Source organism: Trachypithecus francoisi, unplaced genomic scaffold (genome assembly GCF_009764315.1).
Source record: "Trachypithecus francoisi isolate TF-2019V2 unplaced genomic scaffold, Tfra_2.0 Lachesis_group11, whole genome shotgun sequence".
Lineage (NCBI taxonomy): Eukaryota > Metazoa > Chordata > Mammalia > Primates > Cercopithecidae > Trachypithecus > Trachypithecus francoisi.
Window position 1 is genome coordinate 47,568,223 of NW_022681456.1, and position 18,967 is coordinate 47,587,189.

Here is an 18,967-nt window from a genome sequence, read left to right on the forward strand (position 1 = left end):
CTTTTACAATGAGAGAATTGATCAACGAAGAGAGCAAATCCCTGAATATTAAAATGAGAGACAAATGTGGAGAACATTAGTGTTCTTAAGTTAATGCACAGAAATGTGGCACACCTAAGGTGAAAAGAAATTGTGTAGAAAAACCTGTCTGCACACCAAAAAAAAATTTACGCGTAGGCCTTTGAGAATTAATATACACTGTGTTGCACCAATAACATCCTTCTCAGCTTTACATGCTTCTAAGTAGTTGAACCCCTAAATTTTTCTAATCAGGAGTGGGGAATCTAGAACTAACATACAGATTGGTTTTTACTTCTGTGTTAAGTGTCCTTACCTTGAATACAGGACTGCTACCACTCAATTCTGAATTGCAAAGGTTAGTCCAATAGAACTTTCCTAGATATCTGCTGCATTTTCCCAGGAGACACATTCAGGCACAGGGATGATAACATTGGTATCAGGAAAATGCACAGCTTCCTTGGAACTATCCTGTCTGCACAAAATATTAGTTTCCACAGCTTGGGTCTGGCTTTAACCAGGGCTTTTGCCAAACAAGTCCAAGTCCTGGCAAGCTCATTCTATCTTCCTCTGGTTCCATATAGATACCAGAAAATCTTCTGGCTCTGAAATTTCACTGGGATAGGTCATTTCAACCCTGTGACAAAACTTGATGACACAGGAACATCACATTTGTCTTTTAGAGTAGTGTCCTAATAAACTGCATTAGTGTTTCCTTCTAGAAAAAGAATTGTCCCAGTTGAGTACATTTAGTTGATATGTGATGGCAATTCATCAAAGATTTGGAGCTCCATTCCCAAAAAAGGGTAATTACTTTTAAGTTATGCTTGATTTCTTTCTTTCCTGTTTATCCTACAAGCAAATCTCAGCCCTTGCCTATTCTATTTGAGTCACCTGGAAGATTATGAATAATTCCACTGGCGTTCAATGTGAAATAATAGTAGGTTAGGTGCTGTGCATGAGAAAGGAATGTAGCCCATTTATTTGGAATTGTATACTTATTACCACTCACCTACCAGCTTCAAGTGTCCAAAACACAGGGATGTTCAATTGTGCAGAACCTCAAAGAAATAAAAGTAATTGATCAATAGCCCTTGAATGTGCTTACTTGCTTTGCGTTTACAAAATATGTGAGATTATATACAAGTAAGGCACTAAATGAAAGCACTTTAAGGTCATTAAAAATCAGAGGGAACCATTGGAGTTGACAGCTCAGATCCTGAGTCACCATCTTGAAACTCTCTATATGAAGCTGCTAAGGATTTTTATTTCTTCCTCCAGTTATTGCAGCAATTGCTAAAATTCCTGTCTCAAGCAATCCAAGACTTACTGTGGTGGCAACTGTGCAATGTGCTTCTTCCAGCCAGGTGGATTCGGGCAAAGGTTATACTTAATCTGGATAAATTTCAGTGTCCTGACACAAAGGATGCCAGACCTCTGCCTTCCATACAGTCAAGATGGGAGATGCTCACTCACAGTGCATTCACAATGGGTCCTCCAGTTCCTCCTCAAAGCCCAGCTGATTGGCATGACTATAGCACAAACAGCTTGTTGGGAGACAGCAAAGGGAGACAGTGCTAGAAGTACTCCAGTTTCCAGGACACTGGGCCCCAGTTCCTTTTTTTTTATTTCCTAGAAGAAAAAAAAAATGCGTGCGCGCGCACGCACACACACACACACACACACACACACACACGTTGGTGGTTGGTGCAAAAGTAATTTCGCTTTTTCCGCAATTACTTTTGCACCAGCCTTACTATTATTTAATATAACTACTCTTATTATTACAAAACAGAATAAACTTTGTTTATTCCACATCAGAAGTGAAAAAACAGAAGTAGGTCACAGAGGCCCGGTGTGGTGGCTCACACCTGTAATCCCAGCACTTCAGGAAGCTGAGGCTGATCACTGGTGCTCAGAAGTTCAAGACCAGCCTGGACAACATGGCAAAACCCCGCCTCTCCAAAAAAAAAAAAAAAAAGAGAGAAAGAAAATGAAAAATAAAGAAAAGGAGGGCGGAGCAAGATGGCCGAATAGGAACAGCTCCAGTCTCCAACTCCCAGCGCGAGCGACACAGAAGACCGGTGATTTCTGCATTTTCAACTGAGGTACTGGGGCCATCTCTCTAGGGAGTGCCGGACAATCGGTGCGGGTCAGCTGCTGCAGCCTGACCAGCGTGAGCTGAAGCAGGGCGAGGCATCGCCTCACCTGGAAGCGCAAGGGGGAAGGAAATCCCTTTTCCTAGCCAGGGGAACTGAGACACACAACACCTGGAAAATCGGGTAACTCCCACCCCAATACTGCGCTTTAAGGAAACAGGCACACCAGGAGAATATATCCCACACCTGGCCGGGAGGGTCCCACGCCCACGGAGCCTCCCTCACAGCTAACACAGCCCTCTGCGGCCATCTATCCGCAAGGCAGCAGTGAGGCTGGGGGAGGGGCGCCCGCCATTGCTGAGGCTTAAGTAGGTAAACAAAGCCGCTGGGAAGCTCGAACTGGGTGGAGCTCACAGCAGCTCAAGGAAGCCTGCCTGTCTCTGTAGACTCTACCGCTGTGGACAGCGCACAGCTGCAGTCCATTAGGGGAGAGAGCGGGGCCGCTGCAGACCCGAACGACTCTGTCTGACAGCTTTGGGGAGAGCCGTGGATCTCCTAACGCGGAGGTTGAGATCTGAGAACGGACAGACTGCCTGCTCAGGTGGGTCCCTGACCCCCGAGTAGCCTAGCTGGGAGACATCCCCCACTAGGGGCAGTCTGATACCCCACACCTCACAGGGTGGCGTCACCCCTGAGAGGAAACTTCCAAAGAAAGAATCAGACAGGTACACTCGCTGTTCAGCAATATTCTATCTTCGGCAACCTCTGCTGCTGATACCCAGGCAAACAGGGTCTGGAGTGGACCTCAAGCAATCTCTAACAGACCAACAGACAGTCCTTCTGACTGTCAGACAGAAAACTATCAAACAGGAAGGACACCTATACCAAAACCCCATCAGTACGTCACCATCATCAAAGTCCAGAGACAGATAAAACCACAAAGATGGGGAAGAAGCAGGGCAGAAAAGCTGGAAATTCAAAAAATAAGAGCGCATCTCCCCCTGCAAAGGAGCGCAGCCCATCGCCAGCAACGGATCAAAGCTGGTCAGAGAATGACTTTGACGAGATGAGAGAAGAAGGCTTCAGTCCATCAAACCTCTCAGAGCTAAAGGAGGAATTACGTACCCAGCGCAAAGAAACTAAAAATCTTGAAAAAAAAGTGGAAGAATTGACAGCTAGACTAATTAATGCAGAGAAGATCATAAACGAAATGACAGAGATGAAAACCATGACACGAGAAATACGTGACAAATGCACAAGCTTCGGTAACCGACTCGATCAACTGGAGGAAAGAGTATCAGCGATTGAGGATCAAATGAATGAAATGAAGCGAGAAGAGAAACCAAAAGAAAAAAGAAGAAAAAGAAATGAACAAAGCCTGCAAGAAGTATGGGATTATGTAAAAAGACCAAATCTACGTCTGATTGGGGTGCCTGAAAGTGAGGGGGAAAATGGAACCAAGTTGGAAAACACTCTTCAGGATATCATCCAGGAGAACTTCCCCAACCTAGTAGGGCAGGCCAACATTCAAATTCAGGAAATACAGAGAACGCCACAAAGATACTCCTCCAGAAGAGCAACTCCAAGACACATAATTGCCAGATTCACCAAAGTTGAAATGAAGGAAAAAATCTTAAGGGCAGCCAGAGAGAAAGGTCGGGTTACCCACAAAGGGAAGCCCATCAGAATAACAGCAGACCTCTCGGCAGAAACTCTACAAGCCAGAAGAGAGTGGGGGCCAATATTCAACGTTCTTAAAGAAAAGAATTTTCAACTGAGAATTTCATATCCAGCCAAACTAAGCTTCATCAGTGAAGGAGAAATAAAATCCTTTACAGATAAGCAAATGCTTAGAGATTTTGTCACCACCAGGCCTGCCTTACAAGAGACCCTGAAGGAAGCCCTAAACATGGAAAGGAACAACCGGTACCAGCCATTGCAAAAACATGCCAAAATGTAAAGACCATCGAGGCTAGGAAGAAACTGCATCAACTAATGAGCAAAATAACCAGTTAAGATCATAATGACAGGATCAAGTTCACACATAACAATATTAACCTTGGGCGGAGCAAGATGGCCGAATAGGAGCAGCTCCAGTCTCCAACTCCCAGCGCGAGCCACACAGAAGACCGGTGATTTCTGCGTTTTCAACTGAGGTACTGGGGTCATCTCGCTAGGGAGTGCCGGACAATCGGTGCTGGTCAGCTGCTGCAGCCTGACCAGCGTGAGCTGAAGCAGGGCGAGGCATCGCCTCACCTGGAAGCGCAAGGGGAAAAGGAATCCCTTTTCCTAGCCAGGGGAACTGAGACACACAACACCTGGAAAATCGGGTAACTCCCACCCCAATACTGCGCTTTAAGGAAACAGGCACACCAGGAGATATATCCCACACCTGGCCGGGAGGGTCCCACGCCCACGGAGCCTCCCTCACTGCTAACACAGCCGTCTGCGGCAATCTATTCGCAAGGCAGCAGCGAGGCTGGGGGAGGGGCGCCCGCCATTGCTGAGGCTTAAGTAGGTAAACAAAGCCGCTGGGAAGCTCGAACTGGGTGGAGCTCACAGCAGCTCAAGGAAGCCTGCCTGTCTCTGTAGACTCTACCTCTGCGGACAGCGCACAGCTGCAGTCCATTAGGGGAAAGAGCGGGGGCGGTGCAGACGTGAAGGACTCTGTCTGACAGCTTTGGGGAGAGCCGTGGATCTCCTAACGCGGAGGTTGAGATCCGAGAATGGACAGACTGCCTGCTCAGGTGGGTCCCTGACCCCTGAGTAGCCTAGCTGGGAGACATACCCCACTAGGGGCAGTCTGACACCCCACACCTCACAGGGTGGCGTCACCCCTGAGAGGAAACTTCCAAAGAAAGAATCAGACAGGTACACTCGCTGTTCAGCAATATTCTATCTTCGGCAACCTCTGCTGCTGATACCCAGGCAAACAGGGTCTGGAGTGGACCTCAAGCAATCTCCAACAGACCAACAGACAGTCCTTCTGACTGTCAGACGGAAAACTATCAAACAGGAAGGACACCTATACCAAAACCCCATCAGTACGTCACCATCATCAAAGTCCAGAGACAGATAAAACCACAAAGATGGGGAAGAAGCAGAGCAGAAAAGCTGGAAATTCAAAAAATAAGAGCGCATCTCCCCCTGCAAAGGAGCGCAGCCCATCGCCAGCAACGGATCAAAGCTGGTCAGAGAATGACTTTGACGAGATGAGAGAAGAAGGCTTCAGTCCATCAACCTCTCAGAGCTAAAGGAGGAATTACGTACCCAGCGCAAAGAAACTAAAAATCTTGAAAAAAAAGTGGAAGAATTGACAGCTAGATTAATTAATGCAGAGAAGATCATAAACGAAATGACAGAGATGAAAACCATGACACGAGAAATACGTGACAAATGCACAAGCTTCAGTAACCGACTCGATCAACTGGAAGAAAGAGTATCAGCGATTGAGGATCAAATGAATGAAATGAAGCGAGAAGAGAAACCAAAAGAAAAAAGAAGAAAAAGAAATGAACAAAGCCTGCAAGAAGTATGGGATTATGTAAAAAGACCAAATCTACGTCTGATTGGGGTGCCTGAAAGTGAGGGGGAAAATGGAACCAAGTTGGAAAACACTCTTCAGGATATCATCCAGGAGAACTTCCCCAACCTAGTAGGGCAGGCCAACATTCAAATTCAGGAAATACAGAGAACGCCACAAAGATACTCCTCCAGAAGAGCAACTCCAAGACACATAATTGCCAGATTCACCAAAGTTGAAATGAAGGAAAAAATCTTAAGGGCAGCCAGAGAGAAAGGTCGGGTTACCCACAAAGGGAAGCCCATCAGAATAACAGCAGACCTCTCGGCAGAAACTCTACAAGCCAGAAGAGAGTGGGGGCCAATATTCAACGTTCTTAAAGAAAAGAATTTTCAACCCAGAATTTCATATCCAGCCAAACTAAGCTTCATCAGTGAAGGAGAAATAAAATCCTTTACAGATAAGCAAATGCTTAGAGATTTTGTCACCACCAGGCCTGCCTTACAAGAGACCCTGAAGGAAGCCCTAAACATGGAAAGGAACAACCGGTACCAGCCATTGCAAAAACATGCCAAAATGTAAAGACCATCGAGGCTAGGAAGAAACTGCATCAACTAACGAGCAAAATAACCAGTTAATATCATAATGACAGGATCAAGTTCACACATAACAATATTAACCTTAAATGTCAATGGACTAAATGCTCCAATTAAAAGACACAGACTGGCAAACTGGATCAAGAGTCAAGACCCATCAGTCTGCTGTATTCAGGAGACCCATCTCACATGCAGAGACATACATAGGCTCAAAATAAAGGGATGGAGGAAGATCTACCAAGCAAATGGAGAACAAAAAAAAGCAGGGGTTGCAATCCTAGTCTCTGATAAAACAGACTTTAAACCATCAAAGATCAAAAGAGACAAAGAAGGCCATTACATAATGGTAAAGGGATCAATTCAACAGGAAGAGCTAACTCTCCTAAATATCTATGCACCCAATACAGGAGCACCCAGATTCATAAAGCAAGTCCTTAGAGACCTACAAAGAGACTTAGACTCCCATACAATAATAATGGGAGACTTCAACACTCCACTGTCAACATTAGACAGATCAACGAGACAGAAAGTTAACAAGGATATCCAGGAATTGAACTCATCTCTGCACCAAGCGGACCTAATAGACATCTATAGAACTCTCCACCCCAAATCAACAGAATATACATTCTTCTCAGCACCACATCGCACTTATTCCAAAATTGACCACATAATTGGAAGTAAAGCACTCCTCAGCAAATGTACAAGAACAGAAATTATAACAAACTGTCTCTCAGACCACAGTGCAATCAAACTAGAACTCAGGACTAAGAAACTCAATCAAAACCGCTCAACTACATGGAAACTGAACAACCTGCTCCTGAATGACTACTGGGTACATAACGAAATGAAAGCAGAAATAAAGATGTTCTTTGAAACCAATGAGAACAAAGATACAACATACCAGAATCTCTGGGACACATTTAAAGCAGTGTGTAGAGGGAAATTTATAGCACTAAATGCCCACAAGAGAAAGCAGGAGAGATCTAAAATTGACACTCTAACATCACAATTAAAAGAACTAGAGAGGCAAGAGCAAACACATTCAAAAGCTAGCAGAAGGCAAGAAATAACTAAGATCAGAGCAGAACTGAAGGAGATAGAGACACAAAAAACCCTCCAAAAAATCAATGAATCCAGGAGTTGGTTTTTTGAAAAGATCAACAAAATTGACAGACCGCTAGCTAGACTAATAAAGAAGAAAAGAGAGAGGAATCAAATAGACGCAATAAAAAATGATAAAGGGGATATCACCACCGACCCCACAGAAATACAAACAACCATCAGAGAATACTATAAATGCCTCTACGCAAATCAACTAGAAAATCTAGAAGAAATGGATAATTTCCTGGACACTTACACTCTCCAAGACTAAACCAGGAAGAAGTTGAATCCCTGAATAGACCAATAGCAGCTCTGAAATTGAGGCAACAATTAATAGCCTACCCACCAAAAAAAGTCCAGGACCAGATGGATTCACAGCTGAATTCTACCAGAGGTACAAGGAGGAGCTGGTACCATTCCTTCTGAAACTATTTCAATCAATAGAAAAAGAGGGAATCCTCCCTAACTCTTTTTATGAGGCCAACATCATCCTGATACCAAAGCCTGGCAGAGACACAACAAAAAGAGAGAATTTTAGACCAATATCCCTGATGAACATCGATGCAAAAATCCTCAATAAAATACTGGCAAACCGGATTCAGCAGCACATCAAAAAGCTTATCCACCATGATCAAGTGGGCTTCATCCCTGGGATGCAAGGCTGGTTCAACATTCGCAAATCAATAAACGTAATCCAGCATATAAACAGAACCAAAGACAAGAACCACATGATTATCTCAATAGATGCAGAAAAGGCTTTTGACAAAATTCAACAGCCCTTTATGCTAAAAACGCTCAATAAATTGGTATTGATGGAACGTACCTCAAAATAATAAGAGCTATTTATGACAAACCCACAGCCATATCATACTGAATGGGCAGAAACTGGAAAAATTCCCTTTGAAAACTGGCACAAGACAGGGATGCCCTCTCTCACCACTCCTATTCAACATAGTGTTGGAAGTTCTGGCTAGGGCAATCAGGCAAGAGAAAGAAATCAAGGGTATCCAGTTAGGAAAAGAAGAAGTCAAATTGTCCCTGTTTGCAGATGACATGATTGTATATTTAGAAAACCCCAGTGTCTCAGCCCAAAATCTCCTTAAGCTGATAAGCAACTTCAGCAAAGTCTCAGGATACAAAATTAATGTGCAAAAATCACAAGCATTCTTATACACCAGTAACAGACAAGCAGAGAGCCAAATCAGGAATCAACTTCCATTCACAATTGCTTCAAAGAGAATCAAATACCTAGGAATCCAGCTTACAAGGGATGTAAAGGACCTCTTCAAGGAGAACTACAAACCACTGCTCAGTGAAATCAAAGAGGACACAAACAAATGGAAGAACATACCATGCTCATGGATAGGAAGAATCAATATCGTGAAAATGGCCATACTGCCCAAGGTGATTTACAGATTCAATGCCATCCCCATCAAGCTACCAATGACTTTCTTCACAGAATTGGAAAAAACTGCTTTAAAGTTCATATGGAACCAAAAAAGAGCCCGCATTGCCAAGACAATCCTAAGTCAAAAGGACAAAGCTGGAGGCGTCACGCTACCTGACTTCAAACTATACTACAAGGCTACAGTAACCAAAACAGCATGGTACTGGTACCACAACAGAGATATAGACCAATGGAACAGAACAGAGTCCTCAGAAATAATACCACACATCTACAGCCATCTGATCTTTGACAAACCTGAGAGAAACAAGAAATGGGGAAAGGATTCCCTATTTAATAAATGGTGCTGGGAAAATTGGCTAGCCATAAGTAGAAAGCTGAAACTGGATCCTTTCCTTACCCCTTATACGAAAATTAATTCAAGATGGATTAGAGACTTAAATGGTAGACCTAATACCATAAAAACCCTAGAAGAAAATCTAGGTAGTACCATTCAGGACATAGGCATGGGCAAGGACTTCATGTCTAAAACACCAAAAGCAACGGCAGCAAAAGCCAAAATTGACACATGGGATCTAATTAAACTAAAGAGCTTTTGCACAGCTAAAGAAACTACCATCAGAGTGAACAGGCAACCTACAGAATGGGAAAAAATTTTTGCAACCTACTCATCTGACAAAGGGCTAATATCCAGAATCTACAAAGAACTCAAACAAATATACAAGAAAAAAACAAACAACCCCATCAAAAAGTGGGGAAAGGATATGAACAGACATTTCTCAAAAGAAGACATCCATACAGCCAACAGACACATGAAAAAATGCTCATCATCACTCGCCATCAGAGAAATGCAAATCAAAACTACAATGAGATACCATCTCACACCAGTTAGAATGGCAATCATTAAGAAGTCAGGAAACAACAGGTGTTGGAGAGGATGTGGAGAAATAGGAACACTTTTACACTGTTGGTGGGATTGTAAACTAGTTCAACCATTATGGAAAACAGTATGGCGATTCCTCAAGGATCTAGAACTAGATGTACCATATGACCCAGCCATCCCACTACTGGGTATATACCCAAAGGATTATAAATTACTCTACTACAAAGACACATGCACACGTATGTTTATTGCGGCACTATTCACAATAGCAAAGACTTGGAATCAACCCAAATGTCCATCTGTGACAGACTGGATTAAGAAAATGTGGCACATATACACCATGGAATACTATGCAGCCATAAAAAGGATGAGTTTGCATCCTTTGTAGGGACATGGATGCAGCTGGAAACCATCATTCTTAGCAAACTATCACAAGAAGAGAAAACCAAACACCGCATGTTCTCACTCATAGGTGGGAACTGAACAATGAGATCACTTGGACTCGGGAAGGGGAACATCACACACTGGGGCCTATCATGGGGAGGGGGGAGGAGGGAGGGATTGCATTGGGGAGTTATACATGATATAAACGTCATGCACATGTACCCTAGAACTTAAAGTATAATAAAAAAAAATAAAAATAAAAATAAAAAAAAAAAAAAAGAAAAATAAAGAAAAATTAGCTTGGCATGGTGGCGCATGCCAGTAGTCCCAACTACTCAGGAGGCTGAAGTGGGAGGATCATTTGAACCCTCCAACCCGGCAAGAGATCCTGTCTCAAAATAAATAATAATGATGATGATAATAATGATAATAATAAATTGTTCAAGCCCTCCACGTTCCCAAGTACTCCTTGGCGCTCCTCATTGTCGTTTTTTTTTTTTTCATAAAATGCAGAGTACAAATACAAGCTCAGCAAATTCTAGGCCCTGAAAAATAAATACATACTTTCGAGGGAGCATTAGGTTTCTTCCCCCAATTCTTGCCAAGAGCAGGGCGAAAACAGACCGACTTCTGCACAATTTTCACAGCATAAATTATGAAGTCCGGGGAAACCCTGACCTGAAAGGACCTCCCCCTCGAGCTCCGAACAGGGCTGGCTGAGGTTCACGCTAACACATGATGTTGCCATGACTGTTTCTTACTGAGTTAACTGAGATCATTTGCAGGCAGCCTTCTTGATTCACATCGCAGCACAGCAAGGCAGGATTGTTACGTTTCCCCCATTAACATCGTCAAGCAGGCATCTGCTTAAAGCTCGTAGGCTGGGAGTGCATCAAAATCTCCCCTCAAGGTCGGATCATCCCTCTTCTGGTTTAGGGATGGAACGTCCAAAACTAGTTTCCCACTTCCAGGTTAGGGGTTGATGCTTCAAAATTGTAATGAACAGGTAGGGAAAACCATCAGTAATGTAATGCTGTTGCCAAAATTAAAGGAAGTATTAATGGCAACTTTGATTACGGCAGTGATAACTAAATAGGAAACATTGTGGCAGGTGAGATACTGAGGACCAGAGGACTTGGCATGTCTCTAATTATGAGAGAATAAAAGCTATAAAATTAGCTCTGAGAAAACTGAGCCTACCAAAAATAAGAATTTGGAAGGAGAAGCTGGCAGGAAAGGAAAATAACGGTTTTAGATGCATTGTGTTTTATTGGTCAGCAGAAAAATAGGTAAAGAGAATAGTCGTTATTCAAAAGCTGGTACTGGGATTCAGGAAGGAGTCCTAGCTGAAGCTCTAAATATGGCTGTAGGAGAAGTCCTGTAATACCAAAAATACTATAACAAAGAAAAAGAAGAAAAGCTTGGATAGAGTGATGGAAAATGATAATATTTATGGGAATAGGAGAGAAAAGAGTTTACTAGGAAAGCCTTTTTTTGTTTGTTTTTTAACCAAGATTCTGCGGACCGTCATGACACTAGAAAAGCCGTATATTCTTTTTGTCAGTGGTTTGTAAACAGTAGGTAAATTTCAGGTAGGACCAGTATTAAATGGTGTGGAAGAATAGTACATGCTCACAGATTTGTAAGTGAATATAGCTCTATTTATATATGTATAATTGTGCATTTATATGTATAGGAATATATGCCACATTATGTATAATTTCAAAATTAAGTGTAAATGCATGAATATATAATATGCATTTTGAATGTTAGTATATTTATCCATATGTTCACATATAATAGTCTTTTATGAGGGGAACTTTAGAGTGAAATGATTTATTTCTATTTTAAAAATGAATTACTTGGTACAGTATCACTTCAAAATAATTTTAATGTTTATATTTTGAAATATTACTTTGATGTAAGTGAACACTCATCATTCATCTGTTTCTTTTCACTTTTTTTTTTTTTTTTCTGAAGAGACAAGGTCTTAATTCTTCATTGCCCAGGCTGTGCAGTAGTGTGATAATAGTTCTTTGCAGCCTTGTTTGCCTGGGTTCAAGCAATCCTCCCACCTCAGTCTTTCCGTCTTCCAAGTAGCTAGGACCACAGGCCTGTGCCACCAAGCCTGACTAATTTTTTTTAATTTTTGTGGAGATGATGCCTCACTATGTTGCCTAAGCTGATTGCAAACACCTGTCCTGAAGCAATCCTCCCAACTCAGCCCTCCCAAAGTGCTGGGATTATTAGCATGAGCCACTGCAGCAGGCCCACCACCCAGGTTTTTTTTGTTTTTGTTTTTGTTGTTGTTGTTTGAGATGGAGTTTCTCTCTTATTGCCCAGGCTGCAGTGCAATGGTGCGATCTCAGCTCACTGTAACCTCAGCCTCCCGGGTTCAAGTGATTCTCCTGCCTCAGCCCCCGAGTAGCTGGGATTATAGGTGCCCGCCACCACTCCTGGCTAATTTTTTATTTTTTTTATTTTTAGTAGAGATGGGGTTTTTCCATGTTGGCCAGGCTGGTCTCAAGCTCTTTACCACAGGTGATCCACATGCCTCAGCCTCCCAAATTGTTAGGATTACAGGCTTGAGTCACTGCTCCCGGCCTCCCCCAGTTCTTTGAAAACGCATATGATTCAAACAAAAACTGATTAAGTCTTATTGAAGCAGACATGCCAATGCTGCATATATTTGGTACAGAGAAGTAAGGATATTGTTACAGCCTTGCTTCCATAACTGTGTCCTGTAATCAATAGCCTTGGATCAGAAAGTTGTGATGAAGCTGTTTTTGAAAACGCAACGTAATTAGTAAACAAAATACCCTCATGATTTCCCATTGGGTGTGAAAGAAATAAAAGGTATTGCGGATATGCCGTTAGCAAGCAAATGTCTATAATATTCAGGATATATAAAGATGATGTATCATCCTGAGAAACAGTTCACTCAAATCAAGATAATATGAGTTACCACTTTTCAAATGAGCCTAATCTGTGACAATCAACTCATGACCTTAAAAGAAAAACATACTTGTCCTTTGTAATATTATTCCAAAACAAAGAAAAAATTCTAGCAGATAAAATGTTATTCGAACATGGAACCAAAATCTACTGCTCAAGTAAGTCGTCTTCATTTGCATGAATGATATTTTCAGGCAGTAGCTTGTGACATGGAAGTTTATATTATCAAGGTATGCTCACCTGGTTACAAATTTGAGACCAAAATTTTACTTTCTTTTAACACTTGGAGCTGGTAAAGAATGGTGAGTTTGTGTCTGCCACGTTCAATGTAGTATTTATTCCTAGTAATCAGTATTATTCACAAATTATATTAACATACATTTTTTTACACTGGTACCCTAAGTTACTAATGTTTTTACTGCATCTATCGATTTAAAATATAAATTTAAATGTCTACCTATTAGCCCTATCCTACTACCTAGGAATTAACTTGTTTCCAAATATCTTCAATTGTCTCATCTCATTTTCTACTGTACTATTATAAGCCAACAACATCTCTCTCATGTAATGTGGTTCTCTCCTCTGTTGTAATATTCTGAATTATACTGGTTTATGGTCAGGCATGAAATATTTTTTAATCTCTACCTATGATACGTGCTTTGTTGACCAAAACTCACACAAAATTAAAATTCTAAAAGATAACTTTGGAGTTTTTATATTCTCTGTCTTTGCCAATGTTTAAACTATTCAAACTAGGAAATTCTGAGAGAATGTTAATTTCCTTCACTGTGTTTTTGAACTCATAAACTTGTGCTTATGTCTCTAAAACTTCTTGGCTCATGCAATTTACTGTGGTGATATTTGGCAATTTTTGGCCTCTTGACCTATATTGAACTGTGAAAATTAAATGCCCCTATTATTAGGAATTTTGACTTCTTACATCTTCTGTGTTTCTGATTTAGAAAATTGCTCATTGTATTATATTTCCCTTTGTGATTGTGTTGTTGTGTTTTCTGTTGCCATCTCAGAATACAGAGAGTGGGTAATTTATACAGACGGAAATGTATTTTTTACAGTTCTGGAGTCTGGGAAGTCCAATATCATGTAGCAGTATCTGGTTGGCTTCTGGTGAGGGCCTCATGCTACATCACAACATAGCAAAAGCCATCACAAGGCTAAAAGGGCACAAGAGAGTCAAGCTAACTTTTATAGTAGACCCACTCTTGTGATAACTAACCCCTCCTGTGATAACCCATTAATCCATTAGCCCATTGATCCATGAATAGATTAATCCATTCACAAGGACAGAATCCTCATGATCCAACCACCTCTTAAGGGCCTCACCTCTTAATACTGTTACACTGGGGATTATCTTTCAAAATGGGTTTTGTTTGTTTGTTTGAGACAGAGTCTTGCTGTGTTGCTCGGGCTGGTGTACAATGGCACAACCTTGGCTTACTGCAACTTCCGCCTCATGGGTTCAAGCGATTCTCCTGTCTCAGCCTCCTGAGTAGCTGGGATTATAGGCATCCACAACCACCCCTGACTACTTTTTGTATTTTTAGTAGAGGCGGGATTTCACCACGTTGGCCAGGCTGGTCTCGAACTCCTGACCTCGTGATCTGCCCGCCTCGGCCTTTCAAAGTGCTGGGATTATAGGCGTGAGCCACTGCTCCCATCCTCAACATGGGTTTTAAAAGAGACAGACATTCAAGCCATAGCACTAGTAGTTTTGCAGATATTTTTCTTGTATTCATTTTGGTATTTAGGAACTCTTGCAGTTTTGTTTAAGTAGTTAGCTTTTACAATTATCTTTATTTCATTAGTCTCGTTTTCTAACTTTGCTTCTGATGTCTGTTTTGCTTTAAATAATAGTTTATGACTTACACCTATTATCTATACAGTGTAGGTGTATTAGTTTATACTACTTCCCCCTCTCTATCTCCTTGTTTTTTTAGTTGGGTATTTTTTGGCATTATCAGAATGTATAACATTTATGCATTATTCTTACACTATATTCCCTATGTTCTGTTTAGAATTAAATACACAATTAAATATCAAGTGATCAAGAGTGATTTTTCTGATTTTCTTCAGTAGTTCTTGAGTACTTAACCAAGAATTGATAACCCCAAGACATATATGATTCCACTTTAAAGATAAAATATTCAGCAAGCCTCTAAGCTACACAACCAACTCATTTATGTTTGATAAGTCATTTATAATGGAAAGAAAAGCAGGCAAGATTAGATTTTTCGGCACTAACACAGAAAGCAAGACAATAATGGAGCAATGTTTTTCAAGAAAATAAAGGAAAGAATGTGTAGGCAAATAATCTTATAACCAGAAAGATGCTTCTTACCATGATGGAGAAATAGGGATCAGAGTTACTTCTATCCTTAAACAACTAAAAAAAAGCAGAATTAATATAAGTAAAACAAAATTTAGACATTATAAAATAGGCAGAACAAGACAATGATTCCTGATGGGTGGAGGGTGGAAATGAGGTTATTTTCATAGCTTACTGGCTACAGTTTCTGGGTTGCAATACAAGCAGAGTGAAGTCAAAGAGACAACTGATCTCTCTGAGTTGAAGAGACATAGCTAAGATACTTGGATTCTGCAGTGGCTATAATTCTCAAGCAGATACTGGAGAGGAGAAAGCTGCATGGAAAACACAACTGCAGAGAGGGAGAGAGAGAAAGGGATTATTTTATGTCTGAACATTTATCATGGCATGTGTGTGAACAAACTATTCAAGGTTGCTAAAGAATCACTGGAAAGGAACAGTTGCAATGTCTTCTGCAACACACACAGAAAAGAAGACTAACTTTTATTTCTGTTAACTGAAATGAAAAAGTTTGTAATATGTGGGTCATTAGAGTACTCAGAAGGGTATGCCTTGGCTATAAGGCAAAATTAGCCCTAGACTGAAGGTTTCTCTGAGGTTGGCGCTCCAATAGCAAAAGCTGACAAAGATATTGGAAAATAAAAAAGAAAATTACATATCAATATTTCTGAAGAACATAAATGCAGAAAGAGAATCTTAGCAAATCAACAATACATAAAAATAATTATATAATTACTTAATGTATACTTCTATTTAGTTTAAATTACAAAATCAGCAAGTATAATCCATCATATAGCACAATAAAGGGGAAAAAAAGCTCCCTAAATTCAACAGATGGAGAAAAAATATTTGACAAAATTCACCCCACAGTTATTCTCAATATCAAACTTCATCAATCCAGGAATAGAAGGAAATGTCCTCAGTGTGATAAGGTGCATCTGTAAGAAAACTACAGCTGTCTTCTTACCTTATATTGAAATACTTAATGTTTTCTTCCTAACATCATAACAAAGCACAGAAGTTTGTTTTAATAACTTCTATTTAACATGTGACTGGAAGTCTATTTACTTATTGCCATGGAAATAAGGTAGCAATAACAGCAACAAAATGTTAAAGTCTTAGAGATTGGAAAAGAAGTATTAAATCTGTTTATTGCTTGTCAATGTCATGATGGTTAAATTTAACAAGGTCACAGGATCCAAGGCATCAATATACAAAAATAAATTGTATTTCTATGTAGTAGCAGCAAACATATGTGCAAAAAGCACTTGTAATAATAGAAAAAAGACCAAATTATTAGGAATAAATTTTACAAGCCATGAAAGATGTCAGAATCACTGAAAAATAAAACCATTGCTCAAATTAAAGATGACCTGAATAAATGTAAATAAATATCATGTTGAGAAAAATATATTTTTAGATTCAAATAATTTATTTGTACATCCAGCAAATTCTCAAATTCTGAATAGTTGTTTGGTAGAAACTGGTAAGTGGATGGTATAATTTACAGACCCAACAAATTTTTAATTAAAATTCTGGTTTGTTTTTGTCAAAATTGACAATTGATGATAAAACTTCCATAATAATGCAAATGACTGACATCATCATATTTCAGATAGTTTGATATAAGTAATCCAGATAGTATGATATTGATATAAGGAAAAATAGAGACAAATACCTAATAGAGACTTCAAATATATAACCACACATATATACACAATTGATTTTCAACAAGGCACCCAATATGACTGAATAAATAGGGTAGAAAAGGGACTTCATCCTCTTCTTCACATCATACACTTAATTTAAGATGGTTATTATACCTACCATAAAAACTAAAATTATAAAGCCTCTGGAAGAAAGCATATGAGAATATTTCCATTATACTAATTAAGCAATGGTGAGAATACACAAAAGCAATATCAAAAAAAATTAATGAACTTGACTTTATCATCAACATTAAAAATGGCTACTCATCAAAAAATACTGTTCACCTTTGATAAATCATCAGAGTCTGTTGAAACCAATTAGTTTTTTGTTTTTATTGGGTTTTTTGTCTGTTTGTTTAAACACATTTTTTGTTTTAAAGTTTGATGTATGATGATATTTATACTTCATTGGAATTCTACCAGACAGAAAAAGAGAATACTTATTCTTGTTTAAATGGCACATTCATTATAAATTATAATTAACATATGAGCCCATTAGACCTTTTGGTAAATCTTATGATATACTACCAGATCGTGGTGATCTTACATTTTTTATATCTTGAAATATTTTACTATTTCATATTAATAGAGAGTATTTCATCACACATAAATTATTCTAACTGTGCTGAAGCACAGATTGAAATAATTAGAAAACGGAAGAATGATGGACTCATCTAAGTAGAAGATGCGGTGTTGAAATAATGAACCATTTTAGGATAGTATTCTTCACTATTGGTATTGTGCTGCCCAAAGTATTGCAGTCTTTCAAGTAGGTAAGTAAAATTCTAAGACATTATCCTTTAATCTGTGTATTCAACTATTCATTGAACACAATTGAAAATGCAGAATTTTTAATTTTCCTATGATAATGGTAAAGAGAAAAATATAAATAGAGGAAGATACTCTTTATATTAGTCATAATTATTAAAGGAATTATATGATTCACAATTATTAGATGAATCAGATTCTTAGATGCTGTTAAAGAAAGAAAATTATTCATGATGACCCTTATTAAACATAAAGTAGACTTTATTCAAGGAACTTCATGGGGACTAATGCAATGGATTTTGTAATAGGGGAGATAGATTTGGCTAAACTCTGTATACAAAAAGTAGAAGGTTATATCCGAGGAGTAGGATGTGAGTCAGTGGATGGAAAAATCACTAAGAGAGTAGAGTAATTATGTGCAAAAACGACCCAGCAAGTTTCTTACTTAATGCAAGATAGATTTATCAGTCATTACTTGAGGGATGGTGGTGGATAAGAAATTTGATCAGATATTGAGAGGGATGCAATGTGGAGAGCAAGGGATTTTGACTAAGCTGACTCTACAGGGTAAGTGCTAAAACTAGGCTCTTGGAGGATATGCCCAACATGGGGCCTAGTTCAGCTCAGAGGAGACGGATTAAAGTTTGGTCAAGAAAAGATTCTTTGTCAGTCCCTTCTCTTGTTCAAGAAAAGAAATGCTGTTTTTTCCATTGAACAAAACAAGTCCATTTCTTTTTGAGTTATCTTTTGCTCATTGAGGACAAGCTGAAGCACCTGTTGGGAGACGGTAGTATATTTGCTGGATGGGTTAGCAGTCAGGAATTTAATGAGGGGAATTTCTGTGAAAATTTTTTTAAAAAATAATGGTTAGAAATCCAGTTTCTGATTCCACAGGGCCGCCATTCAAGAAGACATCTTGATTTGAGTTTGAAGCATCTTTAGATAGTGAAGTGGGGATGGCAGTGGCAAACTGACAAAGTTTCTGGGTTTGCAGGTTGAATGTTTTTAATGATAGCATGAAGTGTTTCCATGAACATTCTGCATGGCCCACACAGCAACAAGCACAAAGACTGTCTATTCATAATCTGTTACAGTGATTTCCATGAAGTTTATATCACATAGTCGAGCTTCAGCTTGCAGAGTTTTGAAAAAAGGACAGTTTTACATCTCATTGACTCC

The 18,967-nt window shown here is 39.7% G+C and overlaps 1 protein-coding gene across 3 annotated transcripts in view; it reads left to right on the forward strand.

Moving 5' to 3' along the window:
* The window catches only part of MGAT4C (MGAT4 family member C), a 291,648-nt gene that overhangs the window by 246,524 nt on the left and 26,157 nt on the right, over positions 1 to 18,967 (forward strand). Inside the window, exons 1-2 of one of the 3 annotated variants that reach the window (XM_033221134.1) lie at positions 11,521 to 11,555; positions 13,159 to 13,266. The exons of 1 other annotated variant lie outside the window; for it this stretch is intronic. Coding sequence is in view for 1 of the 2 variants with exons in the window: in XM_033221132.1 (XP_033077023.1) it covers positions 10,992 to 11,015 (24 nt within the window). In the remaining variant the exon portion in view is untranslated. Of the gene's footprint in view, positions 1 to 10,897; positions 11,016 to 11,520; positions 11,556 to 13,158; positions 13,267 to 18,967 lie in introns of those variants that run through there. One more of the 3 variants, XM_033221132.1, reaches the window with a different exon arrangement.